The 20592-nt window shown below is 37.1% G+C and overlaps 1 protein-coding gene across 1 annotated transcript in view; it reads right to left on the bottom strand.

Annotated features, from left to right (window-relative positions):
• Window positions 1–3342: 3342 nt before the first annotated feature.
• LOC145665233 (uncharacterized) overlaps window positions 3343–20592 on the bottom strand; it is a 33427-nt gene continuing 16177 nt past the window's right edge. Inside the window, exon 2 of the mRNA XM_081732521.1 lies at window positions 3343–3550. Coding sequence (XP_081588647.1) covers window positions 3343–3550 — 208 coding nt within the window. The remainder of the gene's footprint in view (window positions 3551–20592) is intronic.

Raw genomic sequence — 20592 nt, 5'->3', positions numbered from 1 at the left:
ATAATAGCGTAACGTCTAAAGAAACTTCAGGAGATGAAGATTCTGGCACAGACAAAGGACACACAGACAAAGAATTTGGTTGTGAACAATACTAGAATCCACACACAAAGGATATCCTTTGTCTGTGTTCACAACCGTAAAGAGTGGACAGACAAAACAGGAACTGCATGGAGTAATGTGTCACCCAATCCTCCATAAACAAGAACACACAACATTTTGAGAAAAAAAAAAGCCGGGTCCAACATCGCATGCCAAAATCAACACACGACGAGAAGCTTTTGAATTGCGTTTTCGCCCGAAATCATCGAAGAAATAAGAATGCGTACCAACACTGAGGGTCGCCGCGTTTCTAAAGAAAGGAAGCGGCAATGGAGAGAAGCAGTGTCGAAGTGAGGCGGTATGCGATGGTATTTACATACCGCCTCTGCTTTTTTAGTGATCAAGACATACTGTCTCTGGAGAGTAGATGCTAAAATACCTTTAAGAAATCCATTTTTATACACAGTAATTGACAAATAGCTTTGCACGTAAGAAGATTTTATTTTTTATATAGAAATAATTTCTAACTTGATAACACCGACATTTTTATCTTTTTCCTAGCTTTTGTTCTTAAACTGAGGTGTCTTCAAAGAAATTCATCTACTTTATATTTTGATGTGCTATATTGAATTTTCTTTCTTACATATGTGTGTCGTCTTGCCTTAATGCATATAAATGTTGTGTTTTGAGGATGGGCGGGGTTAGAAGTTGTCTGCTTTGAGGACAATCTTCCGGGGATTTGGATTACTTCTCAATCGAGTGAAAGGTCCGGAAATTTTCTCACAGGAAATTGATAATATAAAATTCGATTTTTGAACATTTTCGTGTATAATTCTCTATAATACAACATAAGGGGATTTCTTTACTTTTTTCAGAAAGTTGTTGGCGGGAGATCAAAGTTTTTCCATGTCCGCCCCTCGTAACTATAGAGAAGTTCTCCAATGGTTTTCAATCATTATGTAAATAGAAATGCAATCTCTTAGGCAACATCCCCTCACTGTACTTCAATATGTAGATAACCGGTATGTCGAGTCAAAATCGTAATAAAACATACCGCCTCTGCTTTTTCCCCCACTTCGAACACTGGAAAGAAGTACGGCAAGGAGAATTGCTTGCATTTTTTGGAATATTACTTTTAGCAGGTAAAGAAAAGAGTTCGATGTGGGCAGGGGTGCCCATCCCCCCCAAAGCTGATGGCGCACTCCCCCCAAAACTAATAATCTCTTCCCTCCTCAAAACTCAAGTCCTTTAAAAACAATTGCTTAGTGTAGCAGTAGTTTTTATAGTACTAGTAATTGTTATTTTTGTTGTTGTTTTTATTTCCTGTAGTAGTATTATAGAATGTTTGTAGTAGTAGTAGGGGCAGTAGTAATTATAAAAATGGCATTACTTTTATTAGTAGTCTTGGTAGTGTACAATACTAAATATGTTCTATAAGGATATTGAAGGGTATAAAAACTTCTACACACTGTGTATGGCACAGGTATTTTTTTTTTTTTTTACAATTAGTAGTATTATTTTTTTCTTTACAAAATATTGATATAATTCCCTTGTACATGAAAAGTAAGACGCAAGTTACAAGTTATTGAGTTTGATACCAAAAGAAAATGTTGTCCTCGAAATTAGCCTACAAAAAGAAGTGATATCCAACAAAAAACATTCCTGTAAAAGAGCCAAGTACGAGTGGCCTTAAAAAGAATTGAAATCACAAAAATAGGCGCCAAGTTCTGGTGGACAACTGTTACAAACACTCAAGGAATCACTTTCAAATTTAGATTTGAAACTTGGCTGTTGTCTGTATGGTTACCATTAGTTCACAATTATGTCAAACTAATTTATAATTTTCAACAGACAACATAGGCAAGTTTCAAATCTAAATTTGAAAGTGATTCCTTGAGTGTTTGTAACTGTTGTTCACCAGAACTTGGCGCCATCCTTTCATATAGCAACTTGCGCGGTACTTCATTCATAGAGTTTCTAAACAGGGAGTAGGGGGGATTCATTCTCGAGATTTAAAAAAAAATATCGCACCGTGTTCCAATGTTATTCTGACGACAGCAAAATTACTTATTCGACATTAGAGTAAAATTCTTCCCCAATTTTTTTATTCCCCCCAATTTTTTTCTCGGTGGCACAACTTGCGCCATTCATCCCTCCTGTGGGCGGCCCTTCTCTCTTAAAACAAACCCTCCTTTCAAAAACTTTCCTTTCATACGGCTACTTGCGCGGTACTTCATTCATCGAGTATCGAAGCAGGGGGTACGGGGGTTCACCCCGGAAAATTTTTGAAAATTAGCTTCTCAAAATCGTGTTTTAATGCTATTCCGACAGTAAAATTGCTAGTTCGAAAGTAGAGTAAAATCCCCCCCAAAATTTTTCTCAATGGCGCAGCTTGCGCCATACATCCCCCCTGTGGGCGGCCCTGGATGTGGGAGTTCTGGAGCTGTTATGGATTCTGAGTCAAATCCTATGTATTGTGCTACAACGGATATCAAAAGACTTGAAGACATTCGAAGAATGTTGAGGTTTGATGACAAACGAACACGAGTTACTCGTAAGTAGAGTGACAAAGTAGCTGCTATCAGATTTGTGTTGGGAAAGTTCATATCAAACTGCCGATAACTTTTCAATTCTAATGAGTGCGTTACGGTGGACGAACAATTAGTCTCTTTTCGTGGCCGCTGTAAGTTCTTACATTACATGCTAAACTAACCAGGGAAATATAGTATCAAAATATTCTGGGCTTGTGATTCCGCGACGTCTTATGCTATAGATGGGATTATCTACACAGGACGCAACCCTGGAGAACAGAGACAAACGAAAGTGGGAACATCAGTAGTGAACAATTTGTGTACTCAGTTTGACAACTCTGGATTAAACATAACAATAGATAATTTCTTTACAGATATTGAATCAGCACAGGAATTGTTGAATAAACGATTAACAGTTGTTGGAACAATGCACCACAACAAACCAAATATACCACCAATTTTAAAACAGCAAGGATCGAGAAGTATGGTCATCTGTTTTCGCAATCAACAATAACATTACACTCTCAAGCTACGTATCTAAGAAGAACAAATGTGTCAGACACAGTAGTAAGCACAGTGCCCAATGATTCTCAGATCGACTCTTCAAATGATAAGCGTAAACCCGAAATAATTCTCTACTATAATAAGAGAAAATTAGAGATAAATTATATGGACAAAATGGTCAATATCCACACTGTCAAACGACAAAATGGTTATCTAGTTCAATATGTTAGATTTTGGAGTTCTGAACGCCTATATTTTATTTACTGCTCTACATCCAAACTACTACAAGAACGTTACGTATCAGAGATTTCTCACAGACTTGTGTGACGAACTTGTCAAGCCATACATCATAATCAGAAATGATACACCTATACTTCAAAAATATGTTATGGTTGCTATGGAAAGGATTGGAGTCTTGTCTTGTCTTCTTCACCATCATTGGTGTTTTTCTAATTTTTTCTGCACCCCATAAAGATCTGTGCAACAAATGTTGGAAATAGTCAGTTTGTTTATATGATTAGTTTTTCCCATTGAAGGTAATACTTGTTTTATATATATATTCTTATTTTTTCTTTATGAATTCTGTTATAACTATCCATGAGAACTGCATTATTATCTGTTTATAGTAATTTTTTAAACATATTACCTCCTTGTATTGTATACTCTAAAGTAATCGTAGTATGATTCGTTTTTATTTAATTATTTTTTTTTATAAGTTGAGTCCTGATTTTGATATGAATTGTACTACTGTTCTTATTCCTTTCCAGTTTTTTGATGCCCAAATATATTTGTACGAAAATGGTACATATCCCAAAATGGAATATAATTTTTGAAGAAGGTTAGTTCTGTGAAGATTATATAAATCGCATTCAAATATGAGGTGATTAGTGTTGCCACGAGACGAGACATTTCTCGTGTCCCGTCTCGTCTCGTCTCGTTAACGAGACGAGACACGAGACGAGACGGAACCCTTTTAGACGAGACACGAGACGAGACAGACTGCTTGTCCCGTCTCGAAAACGAGACGAGACACGAGACGAGACGGGACGCCTTGTGAAATGTCTCGTCCCGTCTCGTGTCTCGAAAATGCAAACGCTGGCGGGAATGGCCAAGATTGAAATTGCCAGTGGTCATATAGATTGCGAAAGGAAAATCCCCTTTGTGAGAAAACATGTTGAAAAGCCTTCATAGAAAAGAGTCCTCTGTCTATTGAATGAATCAATCGAGATACATGAGCTTCCAGGAATATCATCCTTAATGTCTTGTCCCCAATTCCCCTTGCTGTAAACTGAGGAATTCTCATTTTTTTTTTTTCATTTCTGGCTGGAATGATGACAAACAAAATCAAAGACAGGGAAGATTTTTACAAGGTCAAGAAACCGAACTATCACCCCATCTATTCAATTTGAAAACTGGATACGGTCTACACTCATTACAGGCTGTAGTTGAAAGTTCTGGTTGAGATTTCGGATTCTCTGGTGGCGGTATTCTTTTTGCTATATGAACCGAAATTAACCGAAAACGGCAATTGGAATCTTGCAAATAAAATTTTGTCTTCTCTCTCGTTCTCTCTCTCTCTCTCTCTCACACACACACACACATACACATAAAAATACACTTTTACCATTTTACCAATCGCTCGCTTATTATACAGCAGTCATGTTGTAAAATTCACCTCTTCGTTTGGACAAAAAGAAGCAGATATTATCGACGAACCCTTCAAATTGTTTGCTTTCAGCAAATTTATGATACTAACAATAACACTTTAAATGAAGAGGTTTTACAGGGGGACCTTCGTTTTGTTACGCGGAAATGTTTGATCTGACCAGTGTGCGAAATTGCCCTCTGCTTCCAAGGTTCGCCGACCCTACTGTTTCTTTCCTCTTTTAAGGTCGCGGCATAACTACCCTTCTTTGAAAACCGAAGATGCAGTAAAATTGTGACGTCACGGCGGGAGCAGAAACAGCTTTCGCCCAAGGTTCTTGTCATTCACCCTTGTTTGTTTCTTTGATTTTTGCAGGAAAGTGAGTGATTCTTGCTTTCCTGTATTAAGAAAACATTAATTACTGTAGTGCTCGTGTTAGCCTATAAGCATGTCGAATTCTACACTAAGTATTTGTCGCAATTATAGTAGAAATACTACGGGTTCCAAAGTTATTTATCATGTATTTCCCTCGGTTCCTTTGCGGAAAGTTTGGCGAAAGAAATGCTGTCGGAAAGATATCTTTAAAGTTGAAAACGCCAGCGTCTATTCCGATCATTTTATTCCCGAAGCTTATGGACATAATTTAAAATGTGAGCTTCTAAATATTCTACCCAAGAAAAAGTTTAAACAAGACGTGCCTTCACTAAACTTACCTTTACTATACGGAACCGTGTTGATGTAAATAATGAAAGAATTAAATGTACGGAAGTTAGGTGTTTAAAGAAAAAACAAATCAGACATTGGGGTGCAGCCAGATGAAATAACTATTGTGACTGAAATAAAAAAAAAAAACTCTTTGTTTATGTTATTTTTCGTTTGCTTTGTGGAGAGTGAGGGGCATAAATCAAAGGAAGAGCTCTCCTTTTTGCGCAAAGAGCAGGGACGGCATTAAGGGTGGGCGGGGGTGGGCAACCGCCCACCCGATGGATGGTCTCGCCCACCCCAACAGAAGTAGAATAATAAAGGTGTACCTGTACTTCAAAAGCAATAGGTGCTAGTATCGATTGTAATGTAATAGGTTCTAGAACCCTGTTTAACTCTGCAATGAACAATGATTATAAGTGGGATAAGCAATCTTCATCCTAAAAGTGAACACTTCCTCTCATTTCAGAAAATTGAACCACTTGCACATAATGGATGTGATGTCGATAGTGCAGAGGTGGAACTGAAACTTCCCCCGAAAGTTTTGAAACGTTATGAGGAAGAAAAGCAATGCAAAATTACTTTCGTTTCCCACAAGGACACTTACGGAAGTGTCCCTCACCGATTTGAATGAAACTTTGCATACTTGTAAAACATCGAAAAGTAATCGATACGTATTTTTTTTTGGGGGGGGGGTTCAGCAATGATGAAGATTTAAGGGTAGAAACCACCCTTTGAACCTTAGGGGTGGTCTCTAAGTACAGACCGAAAACAACCATTTAATTTAGAAGAAAACATACTGCGAGAGGGGGGGGGCGGGTTTGATAGCTGATTCAGAATCTGACGCTAAAATTTCAAAATTCAAAATGGCGGATCCAACACAATTATAATTACAATTACAAAATGTCTTCTGGTTTGAAATTCTCTGTAGTTAGCTAAGAATAATTAGCAGAGATTACTGCGAGGAGGTAGCAGACCAATTTGAAACCCCCTTCTGTACTCATTTTAATAGGATGTTTGATTAAAGGATTCCATGTCAGAAGGGCCCGGACAAAAGGGCGAGGACAGAAAGGCCCGAGTCAAAACGGCCCCGCGTCAAAAGGGCCCGGGTCAAAAGGGCCCCGCGTCAAAAGGGCCCCGGTCAAAAAGGCCCTGCGTCAAAAGGGCCCCGGTCAAAAGGGCCCGGGTCAAAAGGGCCCCGCGTCAAAACGGCCCCGCGTCAAAAAGGCCCGGGTCAAAAGGGCCCCGCGTCAAAAGGGCCCGGGTCAAAAGGGCCCCGCGTCAAAAGGGCCCGGGTCAAAAGGGCCCGTGTCAAAAGGGCCCCGCGTCAAAAGGGCCCCGGTCAAAAGGGCCCCGCGTCAAAAGGGCCCCGGTCAAAAGGGCCCTGCGTCAAAAGGGCCCCGGTCAAAAGGGCCCCGCGTCAAAAGGGCCCGGGTCAAAAGGGCCCCGCGTCAAAAGGGCCCGGGTCAAAGGGCCCGTGTAAAAAGGGCCTTGCGTCAAAACTGCCCGGGTCAAAAGGGCCCTGCGACAAATGGGCCCGGGTCAAAAGGGCACCGCAACAAAAGGGCCTGAGTCTAAAGGGCCTCTCCCTCAAAATGGCCCCGCAAGAAAAGGGCCCAAGTCAAAAGAGCCTCATGTCAAAAGGGTCCCGCGAAAAAGGGCTTGAGTGGAAAGAGCCCGGGTTCCACGGCCAGAAAGCCTGAAATCAAAACAGAAGTGGAAATCAAAGATGCACGAGTGGATAGTGCCACCTTAGTAAGTAGAAGTGATTGTCTAATAGAAGGGAGAATATCAGTGGTTATTAGAGACAAAAAGGAAACTTGAATGGTGATTTTAATTTTGTTTGGTTGCTGTTTGTTCTGCAACAATCCCTATCGCTTAAGTCGTTTCTCGATGAAAGTTTGCTTTCAACCGCGTCCCTCTGAGTTTGTAGACGTGAAAGACCCGGGTTCGATTCCCGGCGGGATCTCATGTGGTTCGAATTCCACGTTAATCAGTAGGTCCACATCTCATACAGCCTCGCTACTGAAAGGGATGCTAAAGTGAAAATCATATCATATCATATCTCTAAGTTTGTATTCTCGAGACCTAGCCCAATCAGACTATCTATTAATGACTGTTCCCTTAGTTCTAAAATTCAATTTCTGCCCCTGAATCAAAGTAGAAAAATACGTATTATATGAATAATATTATCTTGAAAACGTTTCTTTAATTTTGGTGTAAGAACATACATGTGGATATTCATACAGGGTTAGTCAAAAGTATTGGGACAGAACAATAATAACGACACGCGTGGATGGGGGAAAATCAAATGTTGCAATTGGTGTTATTGCAAAAACTGCATTGGCTTGGAGTGTGGTCACCGTGGAAGCCATTTTGAATTACACTATATTGCGGATCGTCAATTTTTTAATGGAAAAGGCTATGATCTTACACTTCAGTTTAGGCTTTATATTTCCATAAATGTGAAGGTGAACTCATTTTTGACACATTACCATTTGTTTATGAGACAGGGTGACATATGTATCTAATAGAAAAAAAAGTATCATGACAGGGCAGTAACAAAGAGACAAATGGACAAAGGAAAAGTAAATGTTACAGGTTGGTATTGGTGTTAAAACTGCGTTAAATGATCATGGCACCCAACTTGAATTCCGCATATTATATACCTAAAATATTTTTAAATAGACAAAGGTACTTGTGTCACATAAATTTAGGCTAGAATCTGGCTACAAACGATAATCTGAATTAGGGATGCGCACGAGACAAGATTTGAGGCTGTCTCGTCTCAAAAATGTACTGTAAATGTGATGTCTTGACTCGAAAAATGTGCATTTTTCTATTGGAAGAGCTGTCTCGACTCGGATATTCTCAGAAAATTCTGTCTCGACTCGTCTCTTGTGCATTCCTTACTGAGTCGACTTTTGACCGATCTCTATTCATTTACGCGATAGTGTGTGCTAAGTTTGACATTTGTTTCTAGTAGAAAAAAGTATTTAGACAGGTAACTAATAAATAGTACTTCATTGTGTTCTTAACGTTTCTGTTCGTTTGCTTACGTTTGTAAAAATTGAGAAGTTACCACGTATGTATAACATTTTAATAGTAGTATATTTGTGATTAATTGTTACTTTACGACTATAAAGCAATAGAATGCTTTAATGTGCAGTTTCGAATATTTGGTAGAGCTCAACAACGTCGTTCAAATAGTAGTGGGTGATAACGATGTTTCTTCTGGTCAATGTGTTGTACCATGCAGAGTTAATACGGGAAGGATATAATGGTAGAATTGCTAGAAAGAAACCATGTATACCCAAATTAAGAAATATAAGATACTTAAATTTTCTAGAGCTTTTGAAAATAAACTCAAAAACTGGTGGGAATGTTTTTATCGGCGAATTTAAGTTAAACCTGCATGAATATGATGGTAGAATAATAGTGTTTCGACAAGTAAATACAGAAATAAATGTCAAGAACTTCCAGCCTGCTTTAAAATACAGAAGAAATATATATCTTAACGTTCTTAGAAGGACTTCTAATTTTATCAAGATATTGATCCCAAACAAAGTATATGTTGTAAAGAAAAGATTGCTTTAAAACTGCCCAAAAGTTCGCTAAACCCCACCACACAGTACCGGCTTTAATCCCATTGAGAATCTTTGGAGCGAATTGCAACGTAAGGTCAATATATACGAGTTACGGTGAAAAAAGGTTTGAGAAAAGCATTACATACAGATTGGAACAATATTTCCCCACACTACACCAAGAAAATTGTAACAACGATGCAGAAATGCTTAAGGAAAGTTATAAATCATTGTGTGTTTGCTATTAAATACTAACTGTATTAACTTGGAGGAATAAAATAATTTTAGAGGACATTTTATAGTAGTTTTTTAATAATATCTGAATATTTATGTGATCAACAGTGTCCACATCCCCATTCAATGTAGTTTTTGCAACAACACACACTTGCAACATTTGCTTTTCCTCCGCCACATTATTATTTTATTGTCCTGATACTTTTGTCTACTACACACTAATGTCAAACATAGCACACTTTCTTCGTAAAAGAATGAGGATTGGTAAAGAATGAATCATATTCTCGTTTGTAGGAAAATTCAATCCTAAATTGATGTGCTAAACATACTCCTTTCCATTTAAAAATATTATGTGATATCCAATATGGCGAATCTAGGATGGCTGTCATTATGTCCACGCCCTCACTCAATGTAGTTTTCGCATCAACCTGCAACCTTTTACTTTTCTACGTCTACGTGTCTCTTTGCCTGTCCAGATACTTTGGTCTACTAGATATAAATGTCAAACGTAGCACCCTATCTCGCAAACGAATGAAGATAGATTTTAAAAAATGAGTTCTTCTTCTCATCCGTGGGAACATTCTAGCCTAAATTGATGTGTCAAACCCACCTCTTTCCATTCAAAAGATATTGAGTGATATCAAATATCGCAGAATCCACCATCTGCAATATTTACTTTACCTCCGTCCACGCGTATCGTTATTACTGGTCTGTCGTAACATTTTTACTAACCCTATGTTTTTTCCACATGTATGTTCTTTCAACACAAATAAACAGGTATGTCCACGTAATATTTTTCATCTAATAAGTATTTTTATACTTCTGAAGTTTTGCAGGCTATATCTCAGATTTCTTGACATGGGGCCTTTTTGTTAGGGGGCCCTTTTGACCAGGGTCCTTTTGACTCAGGCCCTTATGACTGGAGCCCTTTTGACTAAGGCCTTTCTGTCCTCGCCCTTTGTTCGGGCCCTTCTGACGTGACACCGGTTATAGGATAGGAAGAGATCATATACAGAGGTACAACAGTTATTTAATGCTACATTTTCCGACCATAACCCAATTTCGAAGTCAACTGCCTAAGAGACCATTAAATGTTTTGCAGAAAGGTACCGCATGCGATCAGGAAGGCCGAAACAATGTAGCAATTTGGCAGTTTCTTTTAATTTAGAATCTTTTGTGGAAATTCCGCATTCATTGATAACCAGAGTTGCTAACAAGCTAGGTGTTTCCCAGAGTTCAGCGCAATGAATTTTTGTACACTATGCTCTTTATGTAAAGTCATTCTGAAGTATGATTAGTACCATACTAAAGAGTTCGATTAACATATGTTAATTGCAGTAGTCAAACCTTTAGTATGACGCTAATCATACGTCAAAACGACTCTGCATAAGGCGGTATAAATTGAAACCCTAGGAGAATGCGTTTAGTGCATGAAATAACGGAAGACGACTTTGATCACCGCATTGAGTTTTGCGAAGTAATGATATGAAATATCGATGACAGCAATATTGTCGTAAATGACATGGTATTCTCTGGTAACTTTCAGACTGTCAGTTTAACGTCCCACATTATGCCCTTTAGGATGACGATGATTAAAGCAAGTGAATGATGATGAAAGAACGGGTGAAATCAAAAGGAAACGAGGGTACCCTGGGAAAACTCACCTATACAATATTGTCCACCACAACCTTACTTGGTCGGGAATCGAACCAGTAGTCCTACACACCAGAGCTAAGCGTTCTACCACTGAACCACCGTGCCCCTTCCTCCGGTATTCTTTGATGAAGTGATATTTACCTTATATGGTCTGGTGAACCGAAAAAATTATCACTGTTGGAGCGATGAAAACCCACATTGATGGGATGTTATTTCGAAGAACAGAAGTGCAGAAGCTACTGGCAGAAATAAACTACATTCTTAATTAGAAATATTACGAATGATATAAGAGATATGTTAAATTAAAAGTAGGAATGCAAAATATTTTTTGAATACGAACTGTGGTTTAATTAGGAATACAGCTGGTAAATAATAATATTGGACTACAAAGGTATTCAGAAGTCTTGCTAGAGGAAATATAAATATATTGAGATTATTATTATTATTATTATTATTATTATTATTATTATTATTATTATTATCGAATTGAAAATTCAATGGCGCATCTGAAATCAGATAAAAGATCAGAAAAAAGTACGTGTAGCCAACAAGCGGTAAGAAATGTGTGAAGTATTAAGGGCTTGCATTGAGGGTGCCAGGTAAACATGATTGGGAGCCACTGATATACGATATTGAATTGAGGACGACCCCTTCTGTACACGTCGTTCTTTGTCTAGGCCTTACTGACATGGAATCAAATAAAAAATAATGAAACAAGAAGTATATTATAAACAAAAAACTATTATATATATTTTCTCCACTAAATCTCATCAAATTATATATATAGATATATATAATATTAACAACTTGACTTCGGTGAACATTACATTATTCTTATTATATATTAACGGTGCTAACCTAACACGAAGCCTTATAATAAGGATTTAAAAACAGCTGAAAGACAAATGACAAACATTACAAACAAATAGCATTTGTTTGTATTTTCTGTTGCATCTGATCAGATTTTATACGTATATAATTATTTCACATTACAGTATATTTTTGAACAACTTGACTTTGATTAACATTACACTATGATCATTATATTTTAGAAGTACCAATCTTGCATAAAGCCTTACAGTAAGATAAAAAGAGTGAAAAAAGACATTACTAACAAAAAGTATTTTTGAGATAAACATATTACATTTATTATATTTGAAAAGTACTTACTTAACATGAATCCTTGAAAAAAATCTTCATATCTTGTCGATTAAATTGGGTCTAAAAGGGCCAGTGTCACTTGTTGGCAAAAAATGAGATGTTCGTCAAATTTTAACGCCTATAAATGGATATTTTCTTTTGCAAGAAAAGCAAATGTTAATATGAATAGTATATATACTCCAAACTACTTCGTGTTGACATTAGCCCTTTTAGTCCCAAGTCGCAGATATATAAAGTATGTGAACTTACATTGAAAAATTCTGGCTACTTTAATGTTTTGAAATTCTTCCAACTTATATTGGACATAAGTTTATTATCATTTTTGCTTAACTTTCCAAATGCCAAATACGATTGACATTTGTCTCAAACTGCTTGCGTGGATTGCAAATTAAAATTGTGAACCAAGCCACGAAGATATTTCTCTAAAGGTCTTTGAGTATACTCCTGTACAATAGTACGTACTCGACTTGCAGTTACTCTGTATTTTTTTCTGCCGGTGGTCAATACTTGTCTAGCAACTTCTATTAATTTGATCAACAGAGTGCTCCTTTAACCGTGTATATTCGACGATAACCGTTTACGATAAGATAAAATTCGTTGCGCCATATAATTTTATGATAAAATTACGCGCATCTCTTTACTTTATTTCATAGTTCTATCATATTCACTTTTTAATATTCGGCAACAGTTGCCATCGAAATTCATACAGTTATACGCAAAATAATAATAATAATAATAATAATAATAATAATAATAATAATAATAATAATATAATAAATAATAATAATAATAATAATAATAATAATATAATAATAATAAATAATAATAATAATAATAATAATAGAATTACAATATCAATTACATAAACAATACCTTCGAATAAAGAAAAAAATAACTGTCACGCTGGGATTCGAACCCGAGTCACTGAAATGGCAGTTCTCTGCTTTCACACTTGATACAAAGATAAGAAAATAAACTAGTAGCTATGTTACATAAACATAGCACACACTATTTCTACACGTGTTGATGCAATTCAAAGAATGCGAAAATAATGTCTGCCGGCTTTTCTTCTTTAGAAATTAGAAGTCACGGTGAGGAAGAATTGCAGTAATATAAATCGGGACCAGTTAAAAACAATGAGGTAGCCTCATCTTGAAGAACGCTTTGCGATATTTTCCTCATTGACGAAGGTCTATATCACTTGTTTTTGAGTTAAAGAAGGAAACCTCGAGTAAGTCATTGTGACATTCATAAGGAACACCTCCTTATACGAGTATTAGTACGGGTATTTTGTGTATAGTCTTACATGCAATGCTTTTAACTAGCTAATAGTTTAGGCGGAAGATGAAGTGACGAGGTGGGTAAGTTTTTAACGCATTGAACTTATATTCGGCGGACCCGCGTTCAAATCCCGGTCATTTTCTAACTTTTTCAAATGTTTCAATTTCAATTTCAATACATACTCAGTGTGACAACCAAGATTTTCTCTCCTCCAGAAAGAAAAAAAATATTGGAATGAGGAGAATTGGAGAAGGTCTCTCAATGAAGGCAATTATTTACTAACTTATTTCCAGCAGTTGTTCTAGATTTGATATTTTCGTCTACTTTCAAGCATTTTCTGATTTATGTGTGATCAGTGTTTTTATTTCTTTGAATATACAGTATATAGTGAAATAATACATTACATACACAACAATATTGAGATTAACATATGATGTTCATTGGACAACACGCTCTAAACCAGAGAGGTTCATCTCAGAATGGAGAAATGTTTCGTGCGTAATCTACTCACAATTTTACTTGCATAAAGACTGGATTCAGTGCTACCAACTGTTGTCAGTGCCGAGAAAAGTTACGTGTAAATTGGGTTGCATCTGTCCAGGCGTTCTATCAACTGCAAATTACCTGGACCCCAAGTTATGGAATTAGAGCACTTAGGGTGGAGAGACTTTTGTTGTTGGGTGTACATAGATTTTCCTAACACGAGTAACACAATCTGCTATTGATCTAAAATATTCCAAGTATTTTTTTCTCTTTCTCTTTCTTTCCTTCTTTCCTTTTATTTCTTACTCCCGAATTTTGCGCCACCTTACTTCGGCAGTCAGGGTCGTTGCCCCACTCACCCGCACCATGACACGGCACTGATCAATACCTACCTGCAACACTTTTCTCTGTTCACATGAATCGTAACTGGGCTGTTGTAATAACTTTGACTAACACTGTATACAGATATACATGTACGTTCTTTCAACACAAAGCAGGTGGTGTCCACTGAATACTTTTAATCTAATAAAACGCTATATCTCAGGCTTTTTTGATGTGAGGCCCTTTGATCGCGGGGTCCTTTTGACTCGGGGCCCCTTTTGGCTCAGGGCCTTTTTGACTCGCGCCCTTTTGCCGGGGACCCTTTTGACCCGGCATCTTTGGACGCAGGGCCCTTTTGACTCGGGCCCTTATGACCGGGGCCCTTTGGACGCGGGGCCCTTTTGACTCGGGCCCTTATGACCGGGGCCCTTTTGACGCGGGGCCGTTTTGACTCGGGCCCTTATAACCGGGGCCCTTTTGACGCGGGGCCCTTTTGACTCGGGCCCTTTTGTCGCGGGGCCCTTTTGACGCGGGGCCCTTTTGACCCGGGCCCTTTTGACCCGGGCCCTTTTGACGCGGGGCCCTTTTGACTCGGGCCCTTATGACCGGGGCCCTTTTGACGCGGGGCCCTTTTGACTCGGGCCCTTTTGTCGCGGGGCCCTTTTGACCCGGGCCCTTTTGACGCGGGGCCCTTTTGACGTGGGGCCCTTATGACCGGGGCCCTTTTGACGCGGGGCCCTTTTGACTCGGGCCCTTATGACCGGGGCCCTTTTGACGCGGGGCCGTTTTGACTCGGGCCTTTTTGTCCTCGCCCTTTTGTCCGGGCCCTTCTGACGTGACACCGATTAAAGTGAGTCTCTGCATCTCTCACTATTGCGTTTACAGCCACACACAGTAGAAAGTGCTTCACAGTCAATAAATCTGACTCACAGCTACACCATACAGCTTTTAACTTCTGAAAATTGTGTTCTGTTATCACCGTTGGTAATTATTTTCCAGGAAAAGAATAGAACATTTGGCCCTATAGCCCAAACCAACCTCTTTTAATCTGAAAATGTCCTTGTGAAAGCATCAAATTCGGGAAAATTAAGATCAGGTCTTGTGAGATCATGGTTTCAAGGGGTCTTTCTCCCAGCGTCTAATGCAAAATCCATTTTGTTATTGGGGGCCGCGGTAGCTCAGTAGTAGAGAGTTCAACTCTGGTGCATGAAATTTGGGTTCGATCCCATCCCGCGCCATGTGAACCTTGTAGTTGACAAACACTTTGTGCGTGGATTACCTCTGGGTTCTCCCGTTTCCTCCCACTTTCTTCATTCCACCATTTCATTAATTTCTCATCATCACCGTCTCCTTTATACCTAGTCGGCATAATCATGGGACGTAAAACTTTTTTTTTATTTTGTTATTAGATTCGTGGAGTGGTCAAAATTAATCAACTTTTCAACCTATTTTACGAACAAAAGAGTACCTCAAAATAGAAACCATTCAGCACTAACAACTGATAGGATTCAGCTTCTTGATGCGTTCGTGTTTAGGTCGTGGAAAAACTTCTTGATATATTTTACTGCTACTGTCCTCTACAACAACTATAACATAAATTTACATCTCCGTAATAATATAATTTAGATCCAAATCGCTGATTCATAATCAGTTTTCTTCTCCCAGAGTTGCAAATCTTATTAGATATGCGTGATACAAAAACAGTTATTTGAAAGAAGATTTGTTGTGTTTTGCGATTTGTCACAGTTATTTCTGTAATAAGGTGAGCTTGGTGTAAAATAATGTTTATGCATCGTTATGCGTTTTTTTTTTTTTTTTTACGAAATGTCATTACTGTCAAGCGTTTTCCAATGTTTATGATATTTATTTATTTATTTATTTATTTATTTATTTATTTTGCGAAATATTACTGTGAAGCGCTTTCTCAATAAATTAATAATTATAACAATTGAGGCAATGTGAAGTTCTAACATACTGAGAGGCAAGGGGACTCACTATACATAAGCACCTCGAATAGGGAGAGGTGGAGAGATTCATTTTAATCAAGCATTATGTTAAGATAAAGGGGTTTCAAATCAATAGAGAGGGATTTCAAATCGATCTGCAACCTTCTCGTAGTAACCCTTACCAACTATAATTTCGATTGGCTAAGTACAGAGAATTTCAAACCAGAATACATTTTGTAATTGTAATCACTATATTGGATCCGCCATTTTGAGTTTTGTAATTTTGACGTCAGATTCTGAATCATCTGTCCTATAATACCCCTGGCAGTTCTTCTATATTAATTCACGCAGTCCATCCTAAGTCCTGCATTTCTTCAGTCCCACCAGGCGGATGCCGGAATTATACCTTCTACAAGGGCAAGACAGCTGTTTTCCACATTCTTGTTCCTCCCCTATTTCGGTGTGAGCCTTAGCTAACTAAAGAGTATAAAAATTGAAACTTAATTATTGTCCAAAATATATATATATATATATATATATATATATATATATATATATATATATATATATATATATATATATATATATATATACATTGCCCAGTTCTTATTTTCATTGTCCGCCCACCCAGAAACTAGATCCGCCTCTTTCTGCCCACCCCATCAAACGTTTCTGGCGCCGTCCCTGGCAAAGAGAACGAAAAACTGAAGTCTAACAGTATGTACAAAGCCAAATAAATATGTTTCCAAACGAAGTTAAAAGAATTGGAAAGCAAATATAATAAAGAATTAATTTCAAAGGCCAGTTCTAAAATATAATATTGTGATCGTTTCAATAAAGTGGTTAATAACCGGTGGTGGATATATTATCAAAAAGTTTTATACAGAGCCAAGTAAATATGCTAATGAATGGCAAGAAAAAACTAAGATGGATTGATTAAGATATCATTCGTGCATTAACACAACATGCCTCATTGATAAATTATACAATCATCTGCGGTTACAAGTTCGAATCCCCGTACCCAATGTGTCAACATTTCGACGTTGTATGATTGCGAATAGATCACGACAATATAAGAAACTTTAATCCAAAATGGCCACCCAAAAATCAACTTTCTTTAGACCACTAGCTAATCTAGGTGTACTGTCATGAGTTTGTTACACAAACGGGGCAACCACCATATAGTGGCACACACCCCGCGGTTATGGGAACAGATTTGTACCATGGAGGTGAAGACTGGCCCCAAGTATTCTTTGGTCCGATGTATCGTTCAGCTCCCATTACTATGGCACTTTAAGTAGAGCTTACTGTGCAGTAACATATAAAATTTCAATCAAATACTTTCCATTACTCAATAAAATTATTTGGTTCCGAGCTTTTTAAAAAAAAAAATAATTGCAACAAATCTAAACATGCTAAAATGAAAAGTAGTTTTTGGATTGGTATGGAAACCTAAAGGCTGGAATATATGAAATCAAAGTGTACACACATATCTATCTCTCTATTTATCTATATATCTTTCCATCTCTCCCTCTCTCTCTCTCTCTCTCTCTCTCTCTCTATCTATCTATCTATCTATCTATCTATCTATCTATCTATCTATCTATCTATATATATATATATATATATATATATATATATATATATATATATATATATATATATATATATATATATATATGTATGTATCTTTACAGACACTATAAAGCAAGTGGGCTGATAGTATACGATAGTGTCGTGGATGGTGACACCTTTACATCGAACTTTGCTTGTCGTGTAAACATTATTTGACATTAGTGTCTTCATCTTCAACGTACCTATGAGCAATTTACTGTATATTCGTGTATTGAAACTGGTGAAACAAATTTCAATGTTTCAGAATGTTAAAAAAAAAAAAAAAGCCAGGGTCGAGAAGCCTCAGACAACTAACAGCAGAGATATATTATCTTGTAAATTATTTGTCCTTGCCTTGTGAGCTTATTTGAATTTATTTTTAAGACCTTTAGGCAACTTTGGCCCACCCCGAATGGATGATGATGGGAAAATTAGTGGAATGAAGAAAGTGGTAGGATACTAGACAACTTCGAGAAAACACACACATTCGAAAAATGAAATGAAATGAAATGAAATATTTGAGTTTTAGGTCCCATGGTAATGCCGGTTAGGCTAAAGGAGACGGTGATGATGAGTAATGAATGAAATGAAGAAAGTGGGATGAAACGGGAGAACCCCGAGAAAACCCACGCACACGGTGTTTGTCCACCACAAAGTTCACTTGGCAGGGGCTGGGATCGAACCCGAGACCCCAAGCGCCAGAGATGAACGCTCTACCACTGAGCTACCGCGGCCCCCACACACATTCGATGTTTGTCCACCACAAAGCTCACATGGCACTAACCGAGATCGAACCGACTACCACATACACCAGAGGTGAAGGCTTCACGGTGTAGTTACCGTGACATTTCTTGTCTTTGTGTTCTGGTTAATACTTGTAACTTAGTTGGATCTTGATTAGCATGGTGCAGCCTGCTACATTTAAGTTTCGTTCCCATGGTATGCTGCTATATTTTTTACGAGACAAGACGAGACAAAACGAGACAAACGAAACGAGACGAGACGAGACGGGACAGAACCTCTCGAGACGAGACACGAGACGGGACGAGCACATTTTTTCGAGACGGGACACGAGACGAGACATGCTTTGCACGAGACGAGACGAGACAGCCTGAAGTCTCGTCTCGTCTCGTCTCGTGGCAACACTAGAGGTGATCTAAGGTGCCAACACCTTTGTCACACCAACAATGATATGCTTCTTTCTTTTTAATTTGGAATAATTTTATCGGATTTAGACCAGTATTGAATAAGATACGATAAGATATAATTACTTCTCTTCTAGTCCATGAAGCTAAATGTTTGGAGGAGTTTACTTTATTGTTTTCGTAGATTTCCCAGTAAAGTTTTCCAGGTAAACAAGTGTTCATCTCTCTCCAATTATTGAATTCTGATTTGATACATTCTACCATAAATTTAAAATTTTGTGGTCCTAGTTTGATGTTGGTATTTTGTCCTTGACATGCATTTTTAGCAGCTGTATCAATGATATTAGAATTTGGATCCAGATTAACATGTGCTTTGCTGAAGATTAATCCTATTTGGTATTTGTTTTCTGACATAATTGCATAGAGATGTTTGATATTTAATATGAGCCAAGTAGTGCGTTTATTCCAATGAGTTGAATTAAGAGAAGTTAATACACTCAAGGAGTCTGAGCAAATAGTAGATTTTGTTATTTTTTTGTTTTATATACAGTAAGGCCTGACGTATTGCAAATGCTTCTCCCTCAAAAATAGATGTATATTTTGGCAATTTGTATTTTATGGTACATGAACTTGCTGGGATATGTATTGCTGCACCAACTGAAGAGTTGGGAAATTTTTATTTATTTATTTATTTCATTTTCCGCCGTAAGAACTTAGCGTTCATGGCTTCGTCAAGAGATACAGTTACTATTACAATTAATAATATTACAATCAAAACTGGTGACCCCCGAGCTACTGCATTCCTTTTCCAACGTATCAGCATCGCCATCCAGCGCGGGAATGTGTCATCGATCTTAGGCACATTACCTCCTGGTAAAGAACTGGACGAGATTTTTCTTCTATAACACACAATAAGACGGAAGTAGAGACATCCTAGGAGGCTGACAACCACTTTGACTATGTTCATGAAGAATGTTTTGAATCCAGTTTGAATAAATATAAATTCTTGGAAGTCATGGCTAATACCGGTAAATTTGGGAGTGGTAGCAACATTATCTACAGATTTTACTTTGTTGCTCAAAATCATTAAAGACCCGAAAGATATTGTTGCCAAACTATCCGATGTTTATTTTGAAACAAATATGCTAATAACTAATATATATATATATATATATATATATATATATATATATATATATATATATATATATATATATATATATATATATATTTGATTGTTAAATTTTAAATTAAAATTATCTTTGTATTTATTTTGACAACCATTAACCAAAACTAAAGTTACATGATAAAAAGTATGACATATTTTCTTAAACATTAGTTATAGCATATATAATTTTAAATGCAAAATAATTAGGCAAAAATCGCTCTGTTTGTGATTGTGTGTGGTATATTTGAAACATTGAAATAAATATGGAATATTTTAGAGGAAAAAAATAATAATAATAATTACAAGAGAAACGCTACAATCAATAATACAATTATTAAATATATATTATAATAATATAAAATACATACGTAACAATAAAACTTAGTGTATTTTTTAAAAAAATATATATAAATTGTATCTTGTTTTATATATTTCAAAATTCAAATAAATCTTAATATTTACATTACAAAGAAAGATCACACTGAAGATATTCATCTAAACCATAGAAAAGATGTTTAAGTAACAGTAACTTGAGGTGCCTTTTAAACTGCAAGTTTGGCATTCGTTTGACACGACCT

Source organism: Thermobia domestica, chromosome 11, assembly GCF_964235325.1.
Source record: "Thermobia domestica chromosome 11, izTheDome1.hap1.1, whole genome shotgun sequence".
Lineage (NCBI taxonomy): Eukaryota > Metazoa > Arthropoda > Insecta > Zygentoma > Lepismatidae > Thermobia > Thermobia domestica.
The sequence above is the reverse complement of the archived record's forward strand: the minus strand, read 5'-3'. Positions and strand labels throughout refer to the sequence as shown.